Source organism: Phocoena phocoena, chromosome 17, assembly GCF_963924675.1.
Source record: "Phocoena phocoena chromosome 17, mPhoPho1.1, whole genome shotgun sequence".
Lineage (NCBI taxonomy): Eukaryota > Metazoa > Chordata > Mammalia > Artiodactyla > Phocoenidae > Phocoena > Phocoena phocoena.
This window is the reverse complement of record NC_089235.1, coordinates 65551783-65566293: the sequence shown is the minus strand read 5'-3', so window position 1 is coordinate 65566293 and position 14511 is coordinate 65551783. Positions and strand designations below refer to the sequence as shown.

The following is a 14511-nucleotide window of genomic DNA, read 5'->3' as shown; positions in this document are numbered from 1 at the left end:
AGAATAACTGAGGCAGAAGAAAGGATAAGTGACCTGGAAGATAAAATAGTGGAAATAACTACTGCAGAGCAGAATAAAGAAAAAAGAATGAAAAGAACTGAGGACAGTCTCAGAGACCTCTGGGACAACATTAAACGCACCAACATTCGAATTATAGGGGTTCCAGAAGAAGAAGAGAAAAAGAAAGGGACTGAGAAAATATTTGAAGAGAGTATAGTTGAAAACTTCCCTAATATGGGAAAGGAAATAGTTAATCAAGTCCAGGAAGCACAGAGAGGCCTATACAGGATAAATCCAAGGAGAAACACACCAAGACACATATTAATCCAACTGTCAAAAATTAAATACAAAGAAAACATATTAAAAGCATCAAGGGAAAAATAACACACAAGGGAATCCCCATAAGGTTAATAGCTGATCTTTCAGCAGAAACTCTGCAAGCCAGAAGGGACTGGCAGGACATATTTAAAGTGATGAAGGAGAAAAACCTGCAACCAAGATTACTCTACCCACCAAGAATCTCATTCAGATTTGATGGAGAAATTAAAACCTTTACAGACAAGCAAAAGCTGAGAGAGTTCAGCACCACCAAACCAGCTTTACAACAACTGCTAAAGGAACTTCTCTAGGCAAGAAACACAAGAGGAGGAAAAGACCTACAATAACGAACCCAAAACAATTAAGAAAATGGGAATAGGAACATACATATCGATAATTACCTTAAATGTAAATGGACTAAATGCTCCCACCAAAAGACACAGATGGGCTGAATGGATACAAAAACAAGACCCATATATTTGCTGTCTACAAGAGACCCACTTCAGACCTAGAGATACATACAGACTGAAAGTAAGGGGATGGAAAAAGATATTTCATGCAAATGGAAACCAAAAGAAAGCTGGAGTAGCTATTCTCATATCAGACAAAATAGACTTTAAAATAAAGACTATTAGAAGAGACAAAGAAGGACACTACATAATGATCAAGGGATTGATCCAAGAAGAAGATATAACAATTGTAAATATTTATGCACCCAACATAGGAGCACCTCAATACATAAGGCAAATACTAACAGCCATAAAAGGGGAAATCGACAGTAACATATTCATAGTAGGGGACTTTAACACCCCACATTCACCAGTGGACAGATCATCCAAAATGAAAATAAATAAGGAAACACAAGCTTTAAATGATACATTAAACAAGATGGACTTAATTGATATTTATAGGACATTCCATCCAAAAACAACAGAATACACATTTTTCTCAAGTGCTCATGGAACATTCTCCAGGATAGATCATATATTGGGTCACAAATCAAGCCTTGGAAAATTTAAGAAAATTGAAATTGTATCAAGTATCTTTTCCAACCACAATGCTATGAGACTAGATATCAATTACAGGAAAAGATCTGTAAAAAATACAAACACATGGAGGCTAAACAATACACTACTTAATAACGAAGTGATCACTGAAGAAATCAAAGAGGAAATAAAAAAATACCTAGAAACAAATGACAATGGAGACTAACCAAAATCTATGGGATGCAGCAAAAGCAGTTCTAAGAGGGAAGTTTATAGCAATACAATCCTACCTTAAGAAACAGGAAACATCTCGAATAAACAACCTAACCTTGCACCTAAAGCAATTAGAGAAAGAACAAAAAACCCCCAAAGTTAGCAGAAGGAAAGAAATCATAAAAATCAGATCAGAAATAAATGAAAAAGAAATGAAGGAAACGATAGCAAAGATCAATAAAACTAAAAGCTGGTTCTTTGAGAAGATAAACAAAATTGATAAACCATTAGCCAGACTCATCAAGAAAAAAAGGGAAAAGACTCAAATCAATAGAATTGGACATGAAAAAGGAGAAGTAACAACTGACACTGCAGAAATACAAAAGATCATGAGAGATTACTACAAGCAACTCTATGCCAATAAAATGGACAACCTGGAAGAAATGGACAAATTCTTAGAAATGCACAACCTGCCAAGACTGAACCAGGAAGAAATAGAAAATATGAACAGACCAATCACAAGCACTGAAATTGAAACTGTGATTAAAAATCTTCCAACAAACAAAAGCCCAGGACCAGATGGCTTCACAGGTGAATTCTATCAAACATTTAGAGAAGAGCTAACACCTATCCTTCTCAAACTCTTACAAAATATAGCAGAGGGAGGAACACTCCCAAACTCATTCTACGAAGCCACCATCACCCTGATACCAAAACCAGACAAGGATGTCACAAAGAAAGAAAACTACAGGCCAATATTACTGATGAACATAGATGCAAAAATCCTCAACAAAATACTAGCAAACAGAATCCAACAGCACATTAAACAGATCATACACCATGATCAAGTGGGGTTTATTCCAGGAATGCAAGGATTCTTCAATATACGCAAATCAATCAACGTGATACACCATATTAACAAACTGAAGGAGAAAAAACATATGATCATCTCAATAGATGCAGAGAAAGCTTTCAACAAAATTCAACACCCATTTATGATAAAAACCCTGCAGAAAGTAGGCATAGAGGGAACTTTCCTCAAAGGCCATATACGACAAACCCACAGCCAACATCATCCACAATGGTGAAAAACTGAAAGCATTTCCACTAAGATCAGGAACAAGACAAGGTTGCCCACTCTCACCACTCTTATTCAGCATAGTTTTGGAAGTTGTAGCCCGAGCAACCAGAGAAGACAAGGAAATAAAAGGAATCCAAATCGGAAAAGAAGAATTAATGCTTTCACTGTTTGCAGATGACATGATACTATACATAGAGAATCCTAAAGATGCTACCAGAAAACTGCTAGAGCTAATCAATGAATTTGGTAAAGTAGCAGGATACAAAATTAATGCACAGAAATCTCTGGCATTCCTATACACTAATGATGAAAAATCTGAAAGTGAAATCAAGAAAACACTCCCATTTACCATTGCAACAAAAGAATAAAATATCTAGGAATAAATCTATCTAAGGAGACAAAAGACCTGTATGCAGAAAATTATAAGACACTGATGAAAGAAATTAAAGACGATACAAATAGATGGAGAGATACACCATGTTCTTGGATTGGAAGAATCAACATTGTGAAAATGACTCTACTACCCAAAGCAATCTACAGATTCAGTGCAATCCCTATCAAACTACCACTGGCATTTTTCACAGAACTAGAACAAAAAATTTCACAATTTGTATGGAAACACAAAAGACCCCGAATAGCCAAAGCAATCTTGAGAATGAAAAACGGAGCTGGAGGAATCAGGCTCCCTGACTTCAGACTATACTACAAAGCTACAATAATCAAGACAGTACGGTACTGGCACAAAAACAGAAAGATCAGTGGAACAGGATAGAAAGCCCAGAGATAAACCCACGCACATATGGTCACCTTATCTTTGATAAAAGAGGCAGGAATGTACAGTGAAGAAAGGACAGCCTCTTCAATAAGTGGTACTGGGAAAACTGGACAGGTACATGTAAAAGTATGAGGTTAGATCACTCCCTAACACCATACACAAAAATAAGCTCAAAATGGATTAAAGACCTAAAGGTAAGGCCAGAAACTGTCAAACTCTTAGAGGAAAACATAGGCAGAACACTCTATGACATAAATCACAGCAAGATCCTTTCTGACCCATCTCCTAGAGTAATGGAAATAAAAACAAAAATAAACAAATGGGACCTAATGAAACTTCAAAGCTTTTGCACAGCAAAGGAAACCATAAACAAGACCAAAAGACAACCCTCAGAATGGGAGAAAACATTTGCAAATGAAGCAACTGACAAAGGACTAATCTCCAAAATTTACAAGCAGCTCATGCAGCTCAATAACAAAAAAACAAACAACCCAATCCAAAAATGGGAAGAAGATCTAAATAGACATTTCTCCAAAGAAGATATACAGACTGCCAACAAACACATGAAAGAATGCTCAACATCGTTAATCATTAGAGGAATGCAAATCAAAACTACAATGAGATATCATCTCACACCAGTCAGAATGGCCATCATCAAAAAATCCAGAAACAATAAATGCTGGAGAGGGTGTGGAGAAAAGGGAACACTCTTGCACTGCTGGTGGGAATGTGAATTGGTACAGCCACTGTGGAGAACAGTATGGAGGTTCCTTAAAAAACTAAAAATAGAACTACCATATGACCCAGCAATCCCACTACTGGGCATATACCCTGAGAAAACCATAATTCAAAAAGAGTCATGTACCAAAATGTTCATTGCAGCTCTATTTACAATAGCCCAGAGATGGAAACAACCTAAGTGTTCATCATCGGATGAATGGATAAAGAAGATGTGGCACATATATACAATGGAATATTACTCAGCCATAGAAAGAAACGAAATTGAGCTATTTGTAATGAGGTGGATAGACCTAGAGTCTGTCATACAGAGTGAAGTAAGTCATAAAGAGAAAGACAAATACCGTATGCTAACACATATATATGGAATTTAAGAAAAAAAAATGTCATGAAGAACCTAGGGGTAAGACAGGAATAAAGACACAGACCTACTAGAGAATGGACTTGAGGATATGGGGAGGGGGAAGGGTAAACTGTGACAAAGTGAGAGAGTGGCATGGACATATATACACTACCAAACGTAAGGTGGATAGCTAGTGGGAAGCAGCCACATAGCACAGGGAGATCAGCTCGGTGCTTTGTGACCGCCTGGAGGGGTGGGATGGGGAGGGTGGGAGGGAGGGAGACGCAAGAGGGAAGAGAGATGGGAACGTATGTATATGTATAACTGATTCACTTTGTTATAAAGCAGAAACTAACACACCATTGTAAAGCAATTATACTTCAATAAAGATGTTAAATAAAAAAAAAAATGAGCCCTGGGGAGCCAGCTCCTCTGAAACGCCTATGGTCGGCTGCCCTAAATCTCCACCAGCTTGTTCCTTCCCTGTTGCACAGTCAGTAAGGGCTCCTAACTGGAGGCTGACCCATGGGGTAGGAAAGCCTGGGCTCTGGTGTAAGACTGACCTAGCCTCAGAAGCCAGCTTCTGCACCTATTGGTTGTGTGACTTTTAGCAAACACTTATCCTCTCTGAACCTCTTATAAAACAGGGGCAAAGGAAACTACATTTCAGAGTCATGAATGATGTATGTCAAGTAAAAAACAGCAGGGGCTTATTCAATGTGTCATAGATATTATTTTTCATAAGGTCCTTGAAGGAAGGAACTGTGTCTTATTCAAGCTTGTATCTGCAGGACCTACTGCAGGGTCATAATTTCAAGGACACCAGGAAAGACCCCAGAGTCTTTTCTACCCAATCCCTGATACCTTCAACTTGAGTGAATAGACAAGTACTTCTATTAAGCTTTAAGCCTTGTCTCCACCTAAAATGTAATGCCTCTCCTGTCCCATCCAAGAATGACTTGATCGTTACCATCAACACTTTAATATGAATGAGTCTCTGTATTTTCCCATTGTAAGGTTAGGTTTTCCCTGAGGGTGAGGAGTGAAGCTTGGTGGAGGCCAGGTTGCAGGGCACCTGCAGGGTACGCGGTGAAGGGTGAAGGACGCACCCCTCCAAGGAGACGAGAGGGGTGAAAATAAAGCAGACTGACTGTACCATTTTGGTTTAGAAATGGTCCAGAAAGCTAGCCTTGAACCAGTTGCTGTCACGACCACCCAACGTAAGTTTCCAGACACCACCCCAGACCTGTCCATTGGAATCAGTTGATCATATTTGATTCAATACACATGAGTGTCTCCCTGATATGGGGCCTGGCCTCCACTGGCACAGGTCACACTGTAACTCGGAGCTTTGCTCCTCTGGAGAAGGAATCGCCCATTCTAAGCGCAGAAAGTCTGAGAGCCTGGATTTATCAATATATCCCAATGCCATTGCTTCCTGGCTCTGCACCTCCCACCCTCAAGGCTGGCTTCATGGGTCTGTGCATCCCTGTAGGGTCCTGTGATCAGAAGGAACTCATTGCCCTTGGCCTAATGCTCTGCAGTCACCATCCAGATATTCTTAATAAGTTCTTAACAATGGCTTTGCATTTTCATTTTTCACTGAGCCCTGCAATTCTGCAGCTGGTCTTTTCCACACTTTACTTACTCTCTCTGCATCTCTGTAACCTCATTTGTGAAACTGGGATAGGCACACCTTCTGGTAGGATGACGGAGGGGTTAAATGGGACAGTATATGTAAAGCCTCCCCCAGAGCAGCTGCTACCCTCCCTCTGATTTTCAAAATCTCACTTGCTTCTCCCCATGATCGTGCGGTCAGCTCAGTAGCCCACGTCATGCCCACTTAACAAAGGGAGAAGCTGGGACTTGGAGCTGCTGAGTGACTTATCCTGGGCCACAGAGCAAATCAGAACAGAAATGGGAGCTTGAACCCTGTCACTGCCTCCTTGGGGGGAATCCTTCCGGGGTCCAGCAGGTGTCCACCCACCCTTGTTTGGCCAAGGGACCAGATGACCAGTGGCACAGCGGGGGATCACTTTGGGCCTGCACTTGGGGTTGGCAGGGTCTGAAGACCCAGAAGGCAGCACAGTTCCCACCTCACTCCTCGGAGAATGAATCCCATTCTCAGCCAAGGGGGGGGTCAACCCTGGAGACCTGCAGGCCCCGGGGTGGTAGTCCCTCCCTACCCCTCAAAAGACTCACCTTGGGCACCCTTGTTGGCTAGGATTAACCCCTTCTCTGCTTTCTTCTTCTTCTTCAGCTTCAGCCCAAACATCTCCTTTCTGAAAAAAAAAAGAAAAATTAAAAAATACAGTGATAATTACTTTGACTCATTCAGACATGTTAAGAGAAAATACACACACACACACACACACACACACACACTGAGTTCTTCTTCTGGAACCTGACCATCCTCCTAAACCACCCAGGATGGGCATCAAAAGACAAGTATCAGGATGACCCAACATGCTCTCCAGACTCTTACAGAAACCACAAAACCCCCTCCTAAACAGAAATCCTGAGGTCCACCTAGAACCACAACAAAATTAATAACACTAGCTGTTTTCGTCTCCATTTCTCTTTACTCAGCTGTGCCAGGCATTCAAAACAAATGATATCATTTAATCGTCACAGAAACCCTCTCCTATCCATCTTGCAGATGAGGGGCCAAGGCCCAGAGAGGGTAAGTAAAGTTTCCAAGGTCACACAGCTCTTAAGTGTCAGAGCTACCCCTGGAACCAGGCCTGTCTGATTTTAGAGCCCAGGCTCTAACCACAGGGTCACCTGAGCAGAATGAACACCCTCTCCACAGCTGAGCTCCAGACCATTTCTAAGGTCAAGAGGCTCTGGGATTTACTAAGGTCACTCCACAAGTGCACAGCTCAGCTGACATGTAGTATATGCCCAGAATGTTAGCTATTATTATTATTAGCCACGAGCAGGAAGCTGTTTGGGGGCCTCCTCCTCAGCCCTGGAAAGGGGCCCAGTCTGTTGTTTCTAACACCAGGAGCATCCCGACCCTCTGCCAGCCTGCTGAGAGAATCCATTTCTGGAGCTGCGCGGAAGGATGGAAGGTCAGAAAAAGTTCTGGCTTTGAGTCGGGCAGGCTGATGGGGTGGCCTTTGGAGACGGGAAGAAGAGGAACAGGGACGGAATGGAGGAGAAGGGAGGCGAGAGCAGCAAAGGCTCGGACCCTCTCAGCGAGCATCCTGCAGTCCTGAGCAATGTGAGGACAGTGGCAGAACAACTGAAGTTTTCCATTTTCTTACATATTTAGGACTCAAGAGTGCATGGACTGCAGTGGCCAAGATCAGGGCCTCCACAGCCAGACTGCCTGGGTGCTAATCCCAGCACCATCTCTGCGACCTTGAACGGGTCACTTAACCTCTCAAAACTCCAGGGTCCTCATGTGTAAATGAGATAACAAATGTAAAGCATTTAGCCCAGTACCTGAAACATACTAGTTGCTCAATAAATGTTAGCTATTCTTGTTATTATTTGAAGGGATAAGGTTAGAACTAATGAGAGGAAGCTACTAGGAGACATATGTCCCCTCCATTCACTTATTTATTTATTTCCTTATTTGTTTATTTATTCTTTTCATGTCCTGCCTTGATCCAGATGAGGAATTAAGGAGCCTTCCTCACTGATGCTGCCTGAACAGTGGAATGCACTGCACTGGGTGTAAGTGAGTTCCCAGTTCCTGGAGATGTGCAAGCAGAGACCTAAGGACCACTGGTAAAAGATGTTGTAGAGAGGACAAACATCAAAGGCAGGGGGCACTGGCCTAGGGGACTCCGGGGGTCCTTTGAGATCCTGAAATACAGTAGAATGATGGAAAGAATGGGTTCTGAATTTATAAGCAGCTCATGCAGTTCAATAACAAAAAAACAAAAAACCCAATCCCAAAATGGGCAGAAGACCTAAATAGACATTTCTCCAAAGAAGATATACAGACTGCCAACAAACACATGAAAGAATGCTCAACATCATTAATCATTAGAGAAATACAAATCAAAACTACAATGAGATATCATCTCACACCAGTCAGAACGGCCATCATCAAAAAATCTAGAAACAATAAACGCTGGAGAGGGTGTGGAGAAAAGGGAACCCTCTTGCACTGTTGGTGGGAATGTAAATTGATACAGCCACTATGGAGAACAGTATGGACATTCACTAAAAAACTAAAAATAGAACTACCATATGACCCAGTAATCCCACTACTGGGCACATATCCTGAGAAAACCATAGTTCAAAAAGACATATGTACCCCAATGTTCATTGCAGCACTATTTACAATAGCCAGGACATGGAAACAACCTAAATGTCCATCGACAGATGAATGGATAGAGGAGATGTGGCACACATATACAATGGAATATTACACAGCCATAAAAAGAAATGAAATTGAGCTATTTGTAATGAGGTGGATGGACCTAGAGTCTGTCATACAGAGTGAAGTAAGTCAGAAAGAGAAAGACAAATACCGTATGCTAACACATATACATGGAATTTAAGAAAAAAAATGTCATGAAGAACCTAGGGATAAGACAGGAATAAAGACACAGACCTACTAAAGAATGGACTTGAGGATACGGGGAGGGGGAAGGTTAAGCTGGGACAAAGTGAGAGAGTGGCATGGACATATATGCACTACCAAATGTAAAATAGATAGCTAGTGGGAAGCAGCTGCATAGCACAGGGAGATCAGCTCAGTGCTTTGTGACTGCCTGGAAGGGTGGGATAGGGAGGGTGGGACGGAGGAGACGCAAGAGGGAAGAGATATGGGAACATATGTATATGTATAACTGATTCACTTTGTTATAAAGCAGAAACTAACACACCATTGTAAAGCAATTACACTCCAATAAAGATGTAAAAAAAAAAAAAAAAAAGAATGGGTTCTGGAACCACCCAGACATGGTTGGATTGGGTAAGTCACAGCACTTCTCTGAGCCAGTTTCCACCTGAGTACAATGGAGATAAATGACACGGTACATACTTTACAGGATTGTTGTAAGAATATAATGAGGTAAGTAAGCAAAGCACCTAGGACAAAGCAAAGCTGTGATAACAACATGCTTCTAAGTCTCCCAGGAATCTCAAATACACAAAGGAAATTCCCTTTTTTTCTGAAATTTCTTAAAGGAAATTTCCAATAATAGTTTTTGCTTTCCTGTTTTCAAAGGAGAGTTACCATGCAGAGAGTCCAGGCCAGTCCCGTCCAGACCCTGAATTACCACTGTGGTCCCCAAGGGCTCCCTGCTGTGATCATTTCACAGAGTCAGAATCTGATGTTCCTGGGAAATTGGCAAGCAGGCTCGACAGAGTACTTGAGAAGACTGAGTAACTTCCATCTGGAAACAGGAAGTTGCTACCAGTAAATGACAGTAGCTACCGGAGGGAGACTTAACACTCCTTTAGGAAGCTGACAGTTCATCACGGATGGCCTCAGCATTCCGAGCCCTCCCACAGGGCAGTGACTGAGGCATGGGGCATGCCACAGGCTACTGTCGTGGGCACGGGAGGAGGGAGAGATGCGCCACCTCTCAGAGTCAGGCACCCCTGCCCCTCCAAAACCAAGAGCTCCTAACCCTGCTGTCCATTAAACCCACCTAAGGAGTTTAAAATATACCAGTGACCGGAACCACCTTCAGAGATTTTTAATTAATTTGGGAGAAGAACCAGTTCTCAGGAGGTCTGCTCTAGACACAGCTCAGACCCCATACAGAGGAAGCCAGAAACCTTCCAGTAATGCCCGAAGAATTTACAACCAGCTCTGCTCTCTGGGTGGATTGATGTTTGTTTCACAAACACACAAGGTTGTTTGCTTGAAACTCTGAGTCAGTTATCAAGGGCACTCCCAGCATGACTCCCAGTGTGAAAAGATTTCTTGATGAAAATTGATTTCTTCTCCTCAGCCCCGTGACATCCACAGTAGAGAGGGCACAGCTCGCCAGCCCTGAAAGATCTTGCCACTGGCAGATTGCACAGCCCAGGGTAAATTGGAGACACAAGACTCAGCTCAGGGCCCTGCTTGAAGCCACCTGTTAGCTCCAGAATTGGGGGCTGCATGCTTAAATCAGATGAACATGTTTCATTCTCACACGACACAGTATTTCTTATCAAATCCACAGGGTGATGTTAAAAAAGGAAACAATGCTCATACAATGTAAAACATGCTATAAAGTATTACAATGTTGATGACGAGAAAACATGCTACAATATTCCCCTGAGTGAGTTTTGAAGGTTTTAAACATGCTTTGACACTCAGCAAGTGCCCGGAATACCATGTTACATACATAAGCTCCTAGGATCCCCACCACGTACCACGAGGAGGATGCTATTATTATCCACTTTTACAAACAAGAGTTTGTCGGGGTTCCCAGCCAATATTTTGGGATCAACCAGTAAAGCAGGAAGACTTACCTGGTAAGTCTTCAAGGCAGCTGCCATCGTACCGGCCCCCCTCTCCAGTTTGCCGAGGATTCCGGCATGGGAACCTCCTGCCCCACTTCAAAGAAAGGATGGAACTCTCCAGTTTAGGGTCTACTGAATCTCCTCCCAGGGCCACCCCAAGATAAGTCAAGAGACACACAGCAACCCCCATACCACCCTGGTCTCCTCAGGGTGAAAGCTACCACGACTCCGATATCTACATCCAAACAGCGAGAGCATTAAACAGTGCGCATGTTTAACTTGCTTCCGCACGTCTGTTCGAGGCGGCGTTGCTTCACGTTGAGCCCAGGGCTCGCACTTCCCAGGAGGCAGCCAGCCTGGCACACAGAAAGAGCCCGGCAACCGGAGTTTGGGTCTCATCAATGACACTTTCTAGCTATGTCACTGCAGCTGGCCACAGGACTTCTCGGAGCTCCAGGCTCCTCTTCTGCAGGAAGTGGTGGTAAAATTAACACTGCTTTTCTCACTGGGATATTGTGTATGTCACCTCATTGAACCCTCATGCTGAACTGCTCTAAGCTCTACAAATAGCAACTTTACTGTCATGTCCACGGCTCAGGGGAGCCGAGATCAGGAAATCGCTCACAACCATGGTCACCTTGTGGTTTTCCTCTTGTGTCACCAGATTCCCCTTCTGGAATCACCTTTTCTACCTTCAGTGCAGAAGAGAAGCAGCTCAGGCCAAGAGGCCAAACACTAATTGTATCAATGGATGTGACCAGTACCGGCCCCTGCTACTCTCCTTCCCAGATAAGACGACTCAGGTCACCTCTGCACCTCACCCTCCAGTTCCACTCATAACATCCAGTGTGGGGAAAAAAAAAAAAAACACTTTGGGGCTTCCCTGGTGGCACAGTGGTTAATAATCCACCTGCCAATGCAGGGGAAATGGGTTCGAGTCCCGGTCCGGGAAGATCCCACATACCGCGGAGCAACAAAGCCCGTGCACCACAACTACTGAGCCTGCGCTCTAGAGCCCATGAGCCACAACTACTAAAGCCTACGTGCCACAACTACTGAAGCCCACGCACCTAGAGCCCGTGCTCCGCAACAAGAGAAGGCACCGCAATGAGAAGCCCGCGCACTGCAACAAAGAGTAGCCCCTGCTCACCACAACTAGAGAAAGCCAGCATGCAGCAACCAAGACCCAACACAGCCAAAATAGATAGATAAATAAAAAATTTATATTAAAAAAAAACAACCACTTTGATTTGTGAATTTCTTTATATGGGAACTCTTTAAAACTTTAAAATATATATATTTAATAAAATTCCTTTATCAGAAGAATGGATTTGCAGGTAATCAAGTCTATCCTAAAAAACAAAACAAAATCAAGCCTTATCACCATGTTGAGGTTATCCAGAGAGCCTTGGGTAAATTTCCCACTGCCTGCTAGGAAATACCTTCTTGGGTATATGCTATCTGTGTACTCATCTTACTTCTAGGACTGACATATATTTATTAAAGGCAAACCAGCAAACATAGAAACAGCCATAATGTGGGCTTTGACAGAAGATTGTTAAAATATAAATCTATGCGACATCTTGCCTTGTCAAGACTCCGAAACTTTTTTTCCTCTCTGCCCGTGATCGTCCCATTACTGCTCTCCTGATCGTATCCGTTTACTTAGGGCAATGATGGTCAACTTCGGCTGTACATCAGATTCACGTGAGGGAGCATTCTAAAACTATCTCCCACACTACGGCCAGATCCCATCCCAAAGAGTATGAGTTCATTGGCCAGCACCGGGGCCAAGCTGCAGTAGTTTTTTAAGTTCCCCAGGTGATTCTAAAGTGCAGCAGGGTTGCAAACCCCTGTGGCTAAGTAATCAGTGCCAATGAGCTGTGTTCTCAAAGACAAAGTTCATATATATATATATTTGTGTGTGTGTGTGTGTGTGTGTGTGTGTGTGTGGTACACGGGCCTCTCACTGTTGTGGCCTCTCCCGTTGCGGAGCACAGGCTCTGGACGCACAGGCTCAGTGGCCATGGCTCACGGGCCCAGCCGCTCCGCGGCATGTGGGATCTTCCCGGACTGGGGCATGAACCCGTGTCCCCTGCATCGGCAGGTCTCTAAGAACAAACAGAAGGGCTCCCAGCAGCCTGGACAGCAACAGAGTCCAGCTCAGTAATAAGAAAAAGAGCAACCGGTCTCACCTTGACCAGTGAAGGCTCCTGACCTTGCCCAGAAATACTCACAATAACTAACTTCTTAGCCTCAAGGCAGGTCAGCAGGGTAGGAGGTGCAGCATCCAGCACTGGTCTTTGGGAGGAGAAAGTCTACCCTCTAGAATGGAGAGGGTCTCGGGCACGAGGCTGTCTCCTCCAGACGGGCAGGTATCTCCCAGGAAATGCCCTTTCTGCTGTGTCTGCCCGGCAGCTCCCTATCTCTGTTTGAAATCCAGAGCCCAAGACTGATCTGCAAACACAGCAGCTCAGAGCAGATCCTGAGAGGAGGGGCCTCCAGGGTGTTTTATTCCAAGTCAGGTAGCCACAGGTAGGTCAAGGCTCAAAGAAACTCCAGCTCCAGACAGTGCCAAAGCCCTGGATACTTTCTAGCCACCGTCCAGCCATCAAAGTTGGATTTTTAATTATTTCACCATCCCCTACTCATTTGCAGTAATGAATATGTTTTCACTTTACTTGGGGCCAGTTCTAGATACTTTTACAAGTATTATCCTATTTAAGTCCCACATCAGCCCTCAGAGGTAGGTACTATCACTGTGCCCAATGTACAGATGGTGAAACTGAGCCACAGAGGGGCTGGTAAGTGCTGGGATTTGAACCAAGGCCACCTGCCCTCAGAGCCTGTGCTCTCAGGCCCTCCAGCCTGCTCTCTGTGGCATTTCATTGGGACTTGTAGTCTGAGGTTATTTCAGAGACGTCAAGTTTAGAAAGGAGACAAATAAAAAGAAGGCATTTTGGTGGATCAGATGCTTCAGAAGTCATTGCCTGGAGTGGGTTGAATAGTGGCTGCCCAAAATATACACATTTGGGAAACTGTGAATGTGCCCTTATTTGCAAAAAAGAGTCTTTGCAAATGTAATTAAGTTAAAGATCTCAGGATGAGATCATTCTGGATTACATGAGTGGGTGTTAAACCCAAAGGCAAGTGTTCTTACAAGAAACAGAAAAGAAGACACACAGAGAAGGCCATGTGAAGACAGAGGCAGAGATCAGAATGTTGTGACCACAAGCCGAGAAATGCCTGGAGCCACCAGAAGCTGGAAGAGGCAAGGAAGGATTCTCTCCCAGAGCCTTCAGACGGAGCATAATCCTCTCAGCACCTTGGTTTTGGACTTCTGGCCTCCAGAACTGGGAGAGGATACATTTCTGTTGTTCTAAGCCTCCCAGTTTGTGGTCATTTGTATGACAGCACCAAGGAACTGATCCACTGCCCTTTGTTACTTCCTCTTGCGCTTTTTTTTAAATTTAATTAATTTTGGCTGTGTTGGGTGTTCGTTGCTGCGTGCGGGCTTTCTCTAGTTGCGGCGAGCAGGGGCTACTCTTCGTTGAGGTGCGCGGGCTCCTCACTGTGGTGGCTTCTCTTGCTGCGGAGCACAGGCTCTAGGTGCGTGGGCTTCAGTAGTTGTGAC

General features: G+C 43.7%; 1 protein-coding gene across 1 annotated transcript in view; it reads right to left on the bottom strand.

The window, feature by feature from the left end:
- FER1L6 (fer-1 like family member 6) overlaps positions 1-10913 on the bottom strand; it is a 137339-nt gene extending 126426 nt beyond the window's left edge. The window contains exons 1-3 of the mRNA XM_065895151.1: positions 10887-10913; positions 8102-8157; positions 6657-6736 (exon numbers count right to left, since the gene is read on the bottom strand). Coding sequence (XP_065751223.1) covers positions 6657-6736; positions 8102-8157; positions 10887-10913 — 163 coding nt within the window. The remainder of the gene's footprint in view (positions 1-6656; positions 6737-8101; positions 8158-10886) is intronic.
- Between the last annotated feature and the right edge of the window lie 3598 nt (positions 10914-14511).